This window comes from Rhinopithecus roxellana, chromosome 15 (assembly GCF_007565055.1).
Source record: "Rhinopithecus roxellana isolate Shanxi Qingling chromosome 15, ASM756505v1, whole genome shotgun sequence".
Taxonomy (NCBI): Eukaryota; Metazoa; Chordata; class Mammalia; order Primates; family Cercopithecidae; genus Rhinopithecus; species Rhinopithecus roxellana.
Window position 1 is genome coordinate 68,386,864 of NC_044563.1, and position 14,254 is coordinate 68,401,117.

The 14,254-nt window shown below is 45.2% G+C and overlaps 1 protein-coding gene across 2 annotated transcripts in view; it reads right to left on the reverse strand.

Annotated features, from left to right (window-relative positions):
• Positions 1–14,254, reverse strand: part of FLI1 (Fli-1 proto-oncogene, ETS transcription factor) — a 119,479-nt gene that overhangs the window by 21,283 nt on the left and 83,942 nt on the right. For both annotated transcript variants that reach the window (XM_010353029.2, XM_030918461.1), the window contains exon 5: positions 9,751–9,816. In XM_010353029.2, coding sequence (XP_010351331.1) covers positions 9,751–9,816 — 66 coding nt within the window. The remainder of the gene's footprint in view (positions 1–9,750; positions 9,817–14,254) is intronic.

The window sequence follows — 14,254 nt, forward strand, 5'->3', positions numbered from 1 at the left end:
TGCCTGGGGCATAAGAAAAGTTAAGACAGGAAGGTGGAATTGAGCAGAAAGTACATTCTCCCTGCAATGTCACCTTTCCTTGGCTTGGCGTGTCCTCAGCCTCCTCCTGATGGGCATAGACCTGAAGGGCCTGTGGAGTCCAGCTGAGAGCAGGATCCTGTGGTGGTTGGGCCAAGAGGGGGCTCTGGTGCCATCATCTTGTGACTGAAATCTGTTCTTTATCAATCTTGCCTCCTTGCTCAGGGATGGGACTGATCACAGCTTCCAAGGAACCACCCTGGGGTCCCAAGCAATGGAAATTTAGGACAGGGTAGAGAGGAAAGGCAGTGCCACGCCAGCAGCTGCAGTGGATAGAGCCAAAACATCCACCTTGCAGAAACATCTCAAAGAGTTAGTTCTACACCAAACTGCTGGGGAATAGTTTAAGGTACTTTGCCTATTGTTTTCATCCATCCATCCAATAGTCCCCACCTTCAAGATGCTTCCCGTCTCACAAGACAGAAGACTGCTAGGCTAGAATCTATTGAATGCTGCATTGGTAAAACAGTGGGTATAAGCAAAGCATCCTGGGGAAGAGCGGACAAGACCGTAATGAGGCGATGCTGTCTGATCTGACCAGGGCCCTTTGGGTGAGTGTTGTTTCCTGGAATATGGATTGCGGGTGGGGACTGAGACGAATGAAAGGTATACCTGGCAAAGGGAGAATGGGGAAACATGATTCCAAAGTGCATTTGAAGATAGAGTAGACAGGAACTAAGTCATATTTGAAGGACAGGTCTTTAGGTCAGAACCTAAATGGGCAAAGCGGTATTACTGGAACAAAGCTGTCACACCTCCAGTGCTCCAGGGAGATCCAGACAGTTCTGGAACTTGTCTCTAGCGGTCCCACAGAGCTGAATCTGGATGGTCTTCCAATAGGAACACTTTGAAGGGTGGGTGATCACCTCACAGTCCCTCAGGTTATGGTGGTGACTCAACTGGGTCTGAGTAATTAAAAGAAACCCCAGGATGGCCCCGTTCCCAGGCAGAACACGGGCTCCTTTGAACTCTAGGTGGTCACCCCTAATTGTGCCCGTGGCCTGCATAACCTCTGGTAGCTTTGAGGACATCTGAGTTCCCTCCACAGTGGGATGTATGGTGATGTGTTTCATTAAAATAATCCATCAATCAGCAGAGAAACTGGGGAGAATGATCATTGGAAGATAAGGTTGTTTGTATCTATTTCAAAAGAATCCTCAAAGAAGTAAAACCTACATACACAAAATTCCTCCTCTGATGGAATAGGCCCACTTTTAATAAGGCAGTGGACTGATACTCAGTCTTTTGCCTCATTATCCTGGAACAAATTTACACTTGTCTTAGGAAACGGGCTAACTGTTTCCAATAATTTGAGGAAAGTGTGTCCTAGTCGCTGTGTAAGCCACACGTGTGCAATAGCAGTTCGCACAGCACACTCACGAAAAGAAATAACAGTCCTTTTACTTAGAGAAAGGAAGGATAATGGTTACTTAGAAAGTGTCCCAGACAAGCTGTCAAATTGAATTCAGAGAGCTGGAGTCTGACTCCAGGACAGGGCGGGCTGGCTAAATTCCCGAGGGATTGGGGTTTCCTGCCTGCTCCAGCTTAGAGACAACGAGTCTTTGTTTCCAGTTCTCTCGCTCTCCCTCCTCCCCCGATCTCTGTTTCTCTCTGTCACCCTTGTTCTTTCTCTCTCTCTGTCTCTCTCTCTCTCTCTCTCTCTCTCTTAATCTCTCGTGGAGAAAAAAAATGCAACTCTCCAAAGAGGGTCAGATAGAAAGCAGACAGAACATTAACTCAGGAATTTCAAAGGAAAACAGTTTTTAAAAAATAAAATGGAGAGAGTAAGCTACTGTCTATCCCATAATCATAAATCTTGCCTTTGGACCACAGAAACAGCATATATGCATACACACACACACACACACACACACACACACACACACACATCCAGCAATCATCCCTGATTTTGCTAAGAATGGCTTAGACGCATTTTATCATAAAGGAAGAACATATAATGACAATGTTCTTCACGGCTCTCCTGCGAGGCCGCAGTACCCTCCAATTGGAAGTGTGTGTGCGCTGATGTAGATGGAGCCTGTGGGGCCACAGAACCTGCTGCATGAGAGATGTTATTTACTCCCTAAAAATAACAGATTACTTCACAGTATTACAGGCCTTTTCCTTCGGGTACACATGTTCCAGACCAAGCCCCCATATGCAGGGCTCTACAAGGCAACACACACACAGCCCACCTCCACACTGAGCACCAGCTTGCACCCTCCCGTACACACACACACACACACACACACAAGGCTGCCCAACGCCCGCCCTCCCAAGGACTGCACCCAGGAGTGCATCAGCTCGATACAGGCTGTGCATATTGCAAGGAACAAAGGTGCCGTACTCGGGAACCCGTTCGCCCGGAGAAATAAGGCAGAGATGTCTTGAGGCATTTTTTGAGTTATGGAAAATTTCAAAGATATATAAAAGTAGAGAGCAGAGTCTAATGAACCCTGAGGCCCCATCACCCTGCTTTAACAATCATGAATTCATGGTCAATCTTATTTCAGCTCCATGCCCACCTACTGCTGCTCTCCCTGGCCCAGTTATTTTGATACAAGTCCCTGACTGTCAGCTCCTTCACTGAGCTTCCTGTCTCACAATGAAAGGTCTAACTGCACCCGGTTCTCCAGGTTTCAGAAAGCCATGGTGCATAGGTTCTATCCCAGGCTCTCTTCCTGAAACCCACATCCAACACCCAGGCCTCAGTTATTCCTGCAAGGGCTCACCTGGGCTCCCGTCTCCAAAACCCAACTTGAAAACTCACATCCACCCCAGCAAACACACTGGTTTCCTTGGTGCCTTCCTCCTTCCCTTTGCTTCAATATCTATTTCCAGCCCTGCCAGGCTGAATCTTGCTAGAGGTCTCCAGCTTTCATTATGACTTCTAAAATCATAAAGGACATCCATACAGGAGCTAAATGCAGGGGAAATGGAAAGACGTGGTAATATATGTGAATTGCTCTCACTCCAAAGCACAGTAGCTCCTTCCTTACTTAGCTGTGTGTCTCTCTGTTTGACTAGAACCTGCTTGAGGGAAGGTGGTGTGCTGTGTTCACCATAGTTTCAGGGCTCAACCTGGTATTCTATGCACAGAAAATTCTCCATAAGAAAGAAATGAATGAATAGAGGAGAGCATCAATCACATAATTTAGGTCTATTCCTGACTAAGGTACCAGGTATCTACAATACCTGCCTACATAGGAATAAATGTATATATTTGTCTTCACTCCCTGTGTGACCATGGCTGGGTCCACACCTTCTCTGGCCTCAGATCTCTTCTGTTCTGTAAGGGATTTGGAAAAGATGTTCAGCTCGAGTATTAATGATTTTCCATCCCTTCATTACACTCAGAGAACTTCTTGCGTGTAGCATACATTGTTGTGTTTTGATTACATGCAGTTTTATATTTCCTTCGTATGTCATAGGTGTGTCTCCCTAAAAAGTTGTGTTTTTGCCTTGTTTTTTGAGACAGAGTCTCACTCTGTCACCCAGTCTGGAGTGCAGCAGTGTAATCTCGGCTCACTGCAACCTCTGCCTCCTGGGTTCAGAAATTCTCCTGCCTCAGCCTCCCTGGTAGCTGGGACTACAGGTGCCCACCATATCTGACTAATTTTTTATTTTTAGTGGAGATAGGGTTTCACCATGTTGGCCAAGCTGGTCTCGAACTTCTGACCTCAGGTGATCTGCCCACCTTGGCCTCCCAAAGTGCAGGGATTATAGGCGTGAGCCACTGCCCCTGGCCCCCTAATAAGTTTTAAAGCAGCTTGGCTAGCTATGTATAGTATCCTTCACAACCCTTGGTACAGTGTCAACATCTGGTAAACCCTCAAAAATATTGTAATTAGCTGCAATAATAATGTTAACTACTATTATAATTTTCACTATAATAAATTAGAATAACAATTTACTATCCTTATAACTTTTATTGAGCACTTATTGGTGTGTCAGACATTGTGCTGATTTATGAGCTTTACATCATCCCTGAAGGGGCACTACAATTATCCTCATTTATACATGAGGAAACTGAGGCAGAAAAGTGTGAGCGCATTGTCCAGGTCACAGTCTGAGTCCAGAGCCTGAGTTTTAATCAGTATGCTGTAATGCTGAAATAGGAGACCAATGCCCGCCTTAGGTAAATTGAGAGCATTAAAGAATCCTTACGATGTTGTCAGATGCTTGAATCAAGTATGCTGAGATAATGATTCCAGAAGCAGCCTAGAGGAAGGACAGAACACAGCAAAGGCCCGAAGTTGAGTCTTGTACTGCTTCATGACCTGGGTGCCTTCTAGGGACTCCTGAAATCTCTCTGTGCCTTGTTTTCATTCTCTACAGAAGGGGGAGAAAAATCCTACCAGCCTTGTCATCTCATGGTGATGGCACCAGAGGGCACGAACGGGGTAATGGAAAGGAACGTGTTTGGCAAACCCTACCGGGCTGCCAAAAAGCTGTTGTTACCATGTGCACAGCTCCTGCCACCTAGGACTCTCCTGGAGAGAAGCCACGCTCTCATTAACATGGGCTTCAGCACCAACCAGGCATTTCACTCTAAGGGACACAGAAAGGTAGTTTCTCCCCTCTCTTTTCCATAGTTAGCATGCAAGCCGACAGACTTTTTATCCATTAGCCAAGGCAACGGCTGGAGATGGCCATTCCGCCTGCAGTGGGGCTGCGGTTTTCTGTTTCTGCGTTCAATGGCAGCCCTGAAAGGCTCCCAGGCTGGGGCTAGAAGCTCAATGCTCCACAGGCCCTTGGCTGGTTGATGAGTTCCAGGAGTTAATAAACAAGGAACTCAATATCCTCTGTCTTTTGGAAAGTCAGAGGTATTTAAACAGATTCAGCATGAGGAACTAAGGAAATGAGGGCTTAGGCATGCAAAGAAGCTCTGAGGAGGAGATGTGCTGATTCTTGCACGCTGCTGGGCCAGCTGAGTGAGCTGGGAAGGCCTCCGGCAGGGTTTGCCCAGAAAAACAAAGTGAAGCTCTGACCTGGGACCAGGGCAGACACACGCACATCTGCAGCCTGGAGGACTGGAGAGAACAAGGTGTGGAAAAGTCAGTAGCCCTGACTCCAGGACTCTAATATGCTTGAAAAGGTCGCTTAACTTCTGCAACCCCAGTGTCCTTCCTATAAAATCACGTTACCAACACCCTATCTACTTTTTAGAGGACTGAATGAGGACATGTCAGAAAGAAATTTCTGAGATGTACTAACGTACAGTTGTCAAAATCAGTAATATCATACATCAATAAAATCAGTCATCAATGACAATGACAAAAAAAACGAATCAGGATCGTACAGTCTCTTCACTTACCTACACCTTTGTCAATATACCAGTAGGGCCTGCTATTCCTTTTCTAGGACAATCTGGGGCCAGACAACTGCGCAGTGCATCTCCAAGAAAATCTGGAGTAGCTCTAACATGGGCCTCATTTCTCTCCAGTTTGTCTCTGTTCTATAAAGCAGGCTTCTCTAGCTCAGCTGCAGCTTGGATTATAGGAATAACGTGGAGAGCTCTAAAACATTTCCAATGTCCAGGAGTCATCGTTGGAGATTCTGAATTAATGCGTCATTTTTTGGCACTTGGGCATCAGTATTTTTCTATTTTAATTTTTGCATTTACAAAATTTTAGCAAAATGTAACATAAAACTTACCATTTTAACCATTTTAAGTGTACAATTTAGTGCCATTAAGTACATTCACAATGCTGTGTGACGATTACCATCATCCATCTTCAGAACCTTTTCATCTTCCCAAATGGAAACTCTTACCTATTAAACACTAACTCCACATTTCCACTCCTTGCCACTCCTGGTAACCACCATCTACCTTCTGGCTCTATAAACTTGACAGTTACCTCCTATGAGTGGGCTCATGCAATATTTGTCCTAGGGTCAGTATTTTAAAAGATCTCCAGGTGATTCTCTGTGCTCTCAGAACTAAGGGCTGATGCCAACCATAAGTTGTGTATCGGTTCATCTTTGGAAAGAGAAGAGTTTAGGGACGAAGTTGGAGCTGATAGTGGGAAAACCGCACGGACAGAAATCAAGTAATGCAAAACATTCACATCTTTGCCCAAGTTACTTTTAGGGTAGGTATTGCTTTTGCAGAAAGGCAGCTGAAAGAGAAAGGCTGTATTTGTCAGAAAGTGAAGGGCTTCTAGTCTAATCCTCTAACCTGGTTTGAGTCCTTGCTCTGCCATTGAGTAGCTGTGTACCCTTCAGTGAGTCACTTAATAGTGCTGAACCCCACTTTCTTTGTCTGCAAAATAGAGATAATAATATCTACTTCAAAGACCCAGTGCAAGGCTCCAAAGCAAAGCATGTGAAGGTGTCTGATATATTCCAAAACCTTTTATAGGTGACAGCTGTGGCTGCTATTGTAAATGGATAACAATAGCTTTTATCCTAATTTATTTTTTAAGGGCATTAGCCTTGATAAACTAAAGGTAGAGCATAACTACGCTAGCTGGATCCAATCCATGTCCATAGAATATTTAATTTAAAGGGGCTTAAAGATTGTTCTAAATTAATTTTTAAAATCTAGTCTTACTTCCTGGGCACAAATAACCCCTAGAGATTGCAGCCATTTTCAAGAGACAAGCTGGAAGGGTGATTATACAATTTTAAAGCAAAAAGCCATTCTAATTTGATAAGTGCTTTGAAGACACATTAATAGACAGCATCTCCTCAATTTCCTTGCTTTGTGCTTGATGCCAGCACCTGCCCTTTGTGGACTGCACCAGTGTGCACTCACACACACACGCGCGCGCGCACACACACACACACACACACACACAGCTCTGGTGCTCTTGATGAACTCTGGATTTGTTTGGGGCTGTGTGTGTCTTATTCAAAGAAGATGGAGCCAAGGTTGCCTGATGTCTTCTAATAGCTAATAGATAGTGTTTAGAGCAGAGCAGGAGAGCCAGTGAGAGGTGGGGAGGAGGCAGGGAGGGATAGAGGGAGGGCTTGGTTAGCCTTGTCTTGCTAATGTACTTTGTTTTGTGGCTTGATGGGTCGTTCAGACAGATTCAGACCACCTCACAAGGGGAAGGCATAGAGGAGCAAGACAGCTCAAGTGGAGAGCTTTACTGGGGACAAAAGATGCACCTGCAAAGCACAGGCTTAATCGTCTCTAGAGGCCAGGCCCAATGTTGGGAGATAAATGCCGGCACCACCTGAATAAGGTCCTGGCAACGTGCGTTTGCCTGGATACTACAGTTAATTCATTTCAGAAGAGGGGTTGCTACCCAGCAAGAGGGAGCTGCTCCTGCAATAAGCCTGAATGAGCCAGCAGTGTTACAAATATACTCCCTAATCACAAAAGGGCCAAGGGAAGGAAATGCATATAGCAGGTAGACGACAGGGCTGAATAGTAAGACCTGCGGAGGAGGAGGAGGAGGAGGAGGAGGAGGAGGAGGAGGAAGGAGGTGGCTAGCAACACATTTCAATTTGGATAAACCAGTTTCTAAACTAAACCCTATATCTGAAGTCCAGTATCAGAAAATCTTTCATTAGCTCTGCTTCAGAGCCTCACTGGCTAGTTCTGATGTTGGTAGCAGGTTGTAGCCTGAAGTGTTGGAGAAACTTACAAAAATTCAAATTCAGCAGTTCAGAGGTTAGGGCTCCTCCCATCCCTCTCTCCCTCCTTCCTTCCTTCCTTCCTTCCTTCCTTCCTTCCTTCCTTCCTTCCTTCCTTCCTTCCTTATAGCCTTGCTTCCTCCCTCCCTATCTTCCTTCCCTTCCCTTCCTTCTCTCTTTCTCTCCCTGCAGTCATTTCCCCCTTCTTTTTTCCTTCCTTCCATTTGTGGATCCCTATCCACAAATGAAATACAACTCAGTATGTGAAAGAAATCAAAGGACAGTGGCCCTTGAGCCCTCGCAATGTGGCTCCTGTCATCTCCCTAGAAGCCAAGAGCTCCAGAGTCAGGGCTGGCCTCTTGCTGACCGAGTTCCTCCCTTCATTTGACAGGAAACTGAGGTTCAGGGTCTGAAGTGATTTTCTCACGGGAAGCCAAAGGTGCCCTGACCTTCAATCTGATGCATTTGCCACTAAAATATATTTTCTGTCTGACAGATATTTGCAACAGCATATTAAAATAGGTCATCAAGTGGAATCTGACTCACAATGTAGAATGAATCCATAGAAATTCAGTTTTCATGACAAAACTCAAGAAATCTGATTTGGAAAGGAAAAACAGTGGCAGAAACAGGACTGGCTCAGGGTGAATAGGAGAGAAGGAAGCACATGAAAAAACACAAATATTTAAAAGTGGATTCATTCTGTTGTATACCTCTTCCACTAAACCTTCTGGCCATTATTCAATTATAAATTGTTAACCGGAAACACAAATTTCTATGTGATCAAAGTTGTAACCTTGGGCAAGACACCCAGCTAGTGTCTTTGGGTCTCTGTTTCCCTCCTACCCCATGCGGATGTTGAGCCAAATGGTCTTTCCTTAGAAGAGCCTTTGTTTCTCTGAAACGTTATGCTATGCTGCGCCATACGTAACTGATCCTGAGAGCTTCTGCCTTTCTTCTATATTATGGGGAAGGTGAGTTAGAGAAAAACTGGGGACAGAGAGCGAGCCAAGGAGGACAGAGTGCCTGCCACACTCTTATTATTTATTCTTCAAGCTCCTATTCAAAAGTCCCCTCCTCTGAGGAATTTTTGCCATGCCATGCAAATATTTTTTCCAGTCTCTCTCTGGTTCCTAATAATTATGCGTTCACATTTTTTTTCTCGTTTAAACCAGGTATCATGAATTACTCACTTGTTTCAATGCCTGAAATCTAACACAGTATCGGAACCATTCTTCACGACGTTTCATAAAGACACTGAGCAATGCTATTGTGACATTTATTAAAATCTTCATTGGCAAAGAGCATTTGCTGAGGCAGTCTTCCTTCTCAACAAAACCAAACCAAACCAGACGAAACCCTTAAGCCACCATTTAAAAAATGTATTGACATTGCTAAAATTTTTTTTGAGACAGAGTCTCACTCTATCGCCCAGGCTGGAATGCAGTGGCGTGATCTCGGCTCATTGCAGCCTCTGCCTCCTGGGTTCAAGCGATTCTCATGTCTCAGCCTACCGAGTAGCTGGCATTACAGGTACCTGCCACCATGCCTGGCTAATTTTTGTATTTTTAGCGGAGATGGGGGTTTTGCCATGTTGGCCAGGCTGGTCTTTGAACTCCTGACCCCAAGTGATCCACCCACTTTAGCCTCCCAAAGTGCAGGGATTACAGGTGTGAGCCACCATGACCGGCTGCTAAAATTTCTTCGCAAAAAAACCTTTAAGGGTAGACATGCTGGAATCCTTGAAATCCTCATTTCATTATTTTCATCAGAGAAAACTCCCAACTTTCAACTTTGAAAGGAAGAAGCATTCATTTTTTCCTAAACGTAACATGTTTTCCTGCATGGAGTGACAACTTCAAGTTGTATCTTTGTGATATTATTACAAGATACTGTAAAACCTTCTTTACTGTACTTTTGCAACTGGTAGCACAAGTAGCAAAAGTCTTTGGCTTCTCGTCTTTGTATGCTAGGAAAAGTTGAGTGGAACAAGCAAGCTGGTTTTTTGCCACAACCTTAACTGCACGGGACTGTGTCATGTCTGGTTCAGAAGAAAATGTTAAGTGCACAAAAGAACAAACTTACCTTCTTTGACACTCAGTCGTGAGGATTGGTCTGTGTGGGAGGTTGTATTATAGGCCAGCAGTGAACCTGAGAGGCAAAACATAAACAGGTTATCACCCAAATGTTCTTCTGAGACCAAGAGTAGAGATGATATGAGGAGGGAGTGGAAAGGGAAAGAGATGGGGAGAGGGGAAGAGGGACAGAGGACTCCTAGAAAGAAAGGAAAAGCGAATGGAATCCATTTGCATGGAGACAATCATACAGGCCTGTAATAACTTTATGGAGTAAAGAGACAGAATACATTGGAATGAAATGCTCTCTGGGGAAACAAACAGCATGAGCCTGAGCTGCCATATTCGTCGTTCCGAAACGCTCTGGTCTGTGCCGTCTCATGATGGGAACACAGCACTGAGAACCAGTGAACCCGGGTCTGTTCCAGTTGTTATTAACTCACCATGTGACAGTTGGTGAGCGACTTGACATGTTTAGATTTTGATTTTTTTTCTTGAACTAGAGCAGAGGTTGGCAGACTTCTATCAAAAGGACAGAGTAAATATTTTGGCTTTATAGGCTAACTACAGTCTCTGTTGCACAGTCTTCTTAGTTTTTATTGTTTTGTACATGGGCCACTTTTGGCCAGATTTGGCCTGCAGCTTATAGTTTGCCATGGCCTGGAGGAGAAGCTAGTATCACTCCTTCCTGCTGTGGTATCCTTTGGGTTTACATACATATGAGTCCTTTCCCAGGTAAGGGTAAGGTGCACGGGTATCTGTTACTGGTGGAGGGGGCGCTGGGAGTTGGGAAGGAGGTGAGTGGTAGTATTCCAATAGGAACTTTTGCTTCCCTTCACCTATGTCTAAGAGCACGCACTGAACCTGAGGAGTCATGTGCTGAATTTTCTGTAATCTCAGAATGCTGATATCCAATCTTTAAAAATTCAACTTCAATGCATACCTCTTCTATACCCAGAACTTCGAAAGAATAATTTGTTGTTGTTGCATGTAAAACATATTCTCCCTTCTTTCCTAAAACTAGATTTGTTCCTCTGTTTAAAGTGAATTCAAGGTTGTAATTTATGAAATTTAGGCATTTTTGCCATTCTCTTTGAGACTCTCCTAGGGAAATCTTAAAGAGCCCTCGAAACTAGGGCTGGGATCTGCTTTTACAAAACATACCATAAGCTCAACACATGTGTTCGAGGCTAAGCAAATTCTTCTAAACAACCCTTCTCCCTGCTCCCTGTGGCCGAGTGGACGGGCTTGGGTGCCAGGGGTGGGAATGGGCTGTCAGACACTCCTATTTTTAGTCTCCAGTCATGGAAGGGATGCAGAAATGGAGCTGCCGCCTCACCCAGCTGTGGGCGTTTGGTTGTGTGCCTCAGAGAAAATGTGTGCACTACCCAAGCCAGATGATGAGGAAGTAATTTATTTATTTATTTTTGAAATGGAGTTTCGCTTGTTGCCCAGGCTGGAGTGCAATGGCACGATCTCAGCTCACTGCAACCTCCGCCTACCAGGTTCAAGCGATTCTCCTGCCTCAGCTTCCCCAGTAGCTGGGATTACAGGCATGCGCCACCACGCTTGGCTAATTTTGTATTTTTAGTGGAGATGGGGTTTCTCCATGTTGGTCAGGCTGGTCTTGAAATCCTGACCTCAGGTGATCTGCCTGCCTTGGCCTCCCAAAGTGCTGGGATTACAGGTGTGAGCCACTGCACCCGGCCAAGGAAGAGAATTTTATAAGAATTGTCCAACTGCCTAGAACATGACTGTTAGTTCTAGCTCTGCAGCAGCTCCAGACGAAAACAAGAAGGGGGATGATGGGGGTGGTATTGAGCCCTCTGTATGCCAAAGTGTGGCTATGTGGATGCCATTTTAGAAATGAGACGGTCACATGAATGTAACATTCAAGAGCCAGCTACATTTGGTTATTCCATTTTCAAGAATATCAATGACAAAGTAAGGCTGGGACAAGTTCCTGTTAATAGTCATGAAGCAAAAAATGATGTTTTGGGCAAAGATGGACCACATACTTGACAGTAGTAATAGTGTATTTTTACTGTATCTTTTAAATGTTTAGATGTACAAATACTTGCCATTGTGCTACAGTTGCCTACCATATTCAGTACAATAGCATGCTATACAGGTTAGTAAGCTAGGAGCCACAGGCTGTAGCATACAGCCTCAGTGTGTAGTAGGCTATGCCATGTGGGTTTGTGTAAATACGTTTTGTGATATTCACATGAAGATGAGCTATCCCCATCATGAAGCAAAGCATGACTGCATGTTTATTAAGCAAATGAGAGTTTAAAATTAGACCTGCGTCTTATCACTGACTAGCTTTGTGCTCTCCATTGATTTCTCTCATCTCTCTGAGCCACCAGTTTCTCATCTGCAAAACGGGTGAATACCACTTAATGGCATTGTGAAGATTAAATCAAATAATGCATGTAATGTGCTCAGAATGGACCTTGGTTCCTAAGTGCTCCATAAATGCTAGCGATGATCATTAGTATTTTTACATCCTTTCTCCCACAGATGTCACAATTACATACAATAGTTATACAATAGTTCTCTTTATACATGCGTTTACTGAACATTAGTCTTGTCCTCTGATTAAAGTTATGAATGGGTTCTGCTGCAATAAGAAATAATCCGGCACGACTGGAAGGAAGTGAAGAAATGGAACCAAACGTTCCGAGGGAATACAAAGAAATCCCAGAAGCAGGACCAAGAATGCTTGCCTCTCTGTCCCTGGTGTTCTCTCCCTCAGGCTGAAACCTCACTGCTGGAGCAAATACAGAAAACTGATGGTCTCGGAGGAGCAAACTGCCTGAGTCATTAGTGCAGATGTAGCCGAAAGCACGAACCTTAGATAAACCACAGTTATTACATTTCCCCCTTGGTGCAAGTTCTTCTTCGGGCACACGTGAATTCCACAGGAAACTCCCAGAAAGCCAAGAGAAAGGGTCATTTGACCTCTCCAAAGCTTGCATGAAATACATATTTCATGGCAACCTAGGAAGAGGATTTTGCCCTAAAGACTGTTCTTGGTTCAAGTTTCACTCCTAGAAGGAGAGGCTGCCTTCCCCGAGCAGGGGCTGGTTGGGGGCATCTGGCCTCTCACCCAGGGGACCCAGATTCCCTCCTCTTCTCCGATTTCTACTTCATCAGTTCCCCAGGCTCTGTTTTCTTAAGGAACTTGTTCCGATGCAGGCAGGTCCTCCTGGAGCCCGGCCTCCCTCTCTGCGGCTTTGGACTGCTTTCTCTTGCTCTCGAGGCTCTTTCTGGCCTGACACTGCCACAGGCCTGTGCTGCTGAGCTCCCCGTCCTTCCTGATACCAGCACCTCAGGGTAAACAGGCCACGATGAAGCGGGGGGATGCAATGCGCTCCCAGAACATGCACAGTGTGCCAGACGCTTTCCATCTATTCTCTTACTTAATCCTTGCATAAGCCACGCAGAGCCAGCATTCCCTTATTTCTTTTTACAGATGAGAGGAGCAACAGTCAGTGAAGTCATATCATTTTCCGAGGATCACACAGTCAGAGACTGCAGGAGGCAGGACCCCCATCCTGGTCTGTCCACAAAACCTGTCCTCAGTCCGACAGACCCCACCGCCTCCAGACTAAATCGTAGAAACAGGCAAACCTCACCTATGGGGCAGGGAGGCAGGGTGGTGGTTAGTTTTGGGGAGGAAGTGGTCGTGGGGTGGAGAGAGGGTACAGGGGGCTGAAATTCTACTCCTTGACCTGGGAGGTGCTTATGTGAGTGAGTGGATTCACCTCACGATAACGCCTCAAGTAGCGCACTTAATGATTTTTGCACTTCTGTGTTATACTTCAGTTCAAACTGAAGTACAAGATTTGCCTACTTGGTTATTTGTAAGTTTCTGTATGTGTGTTTGTATGTACATATTTGCATATGGATGTGTATGCATGTACGTATATCTATTTATTGGGGCATTTTTGCTCTAAAAAGCATAAGTAGTTCCTGCTGAGAATAGAATGGCCTTCCCAAACTGCAAGCATGGGGAAAAGATCATTTTCCATTCTATGTTTGAGTCCATCTGGTGCGAGAGACAGTACCTGGATCTGAAAGGAGAGGGGAGTGAGCAGTGTGAGGCTTTGCAGGTGTGGGGTAGAACCCCAACAATCACGGTTTCTGCTGCTTCACATTCCCCCAACCTAACCTGCTTTTCATCGGGGACACCTGGGCCAGGGGACACAAGAGTCCCAGTGCCAAAGCCTTTGTCTCCTGCCTCACTGTGACCACAGAATTCACCAGTGCCCCCTCACAGCCAGCCTATTGAATCCAGGTCTCCCTTTTCTCTGGGCTGCACTGCTACATCAATAGCTCTGGCTGAGGGTGCCGGAGCGGGAGGGTGTAAGGCTCCGGGCTCTTTAAACAACAATCCTGGCTGACTACTGAGTCCAGGGAAACCTGACCTTTTGTTCAGCTGGAATTCCGTTCTCCTTCACCGGTCAAACCCCGGCCTGGAAGTGATAAGATTGCACCAGCTTAATTGC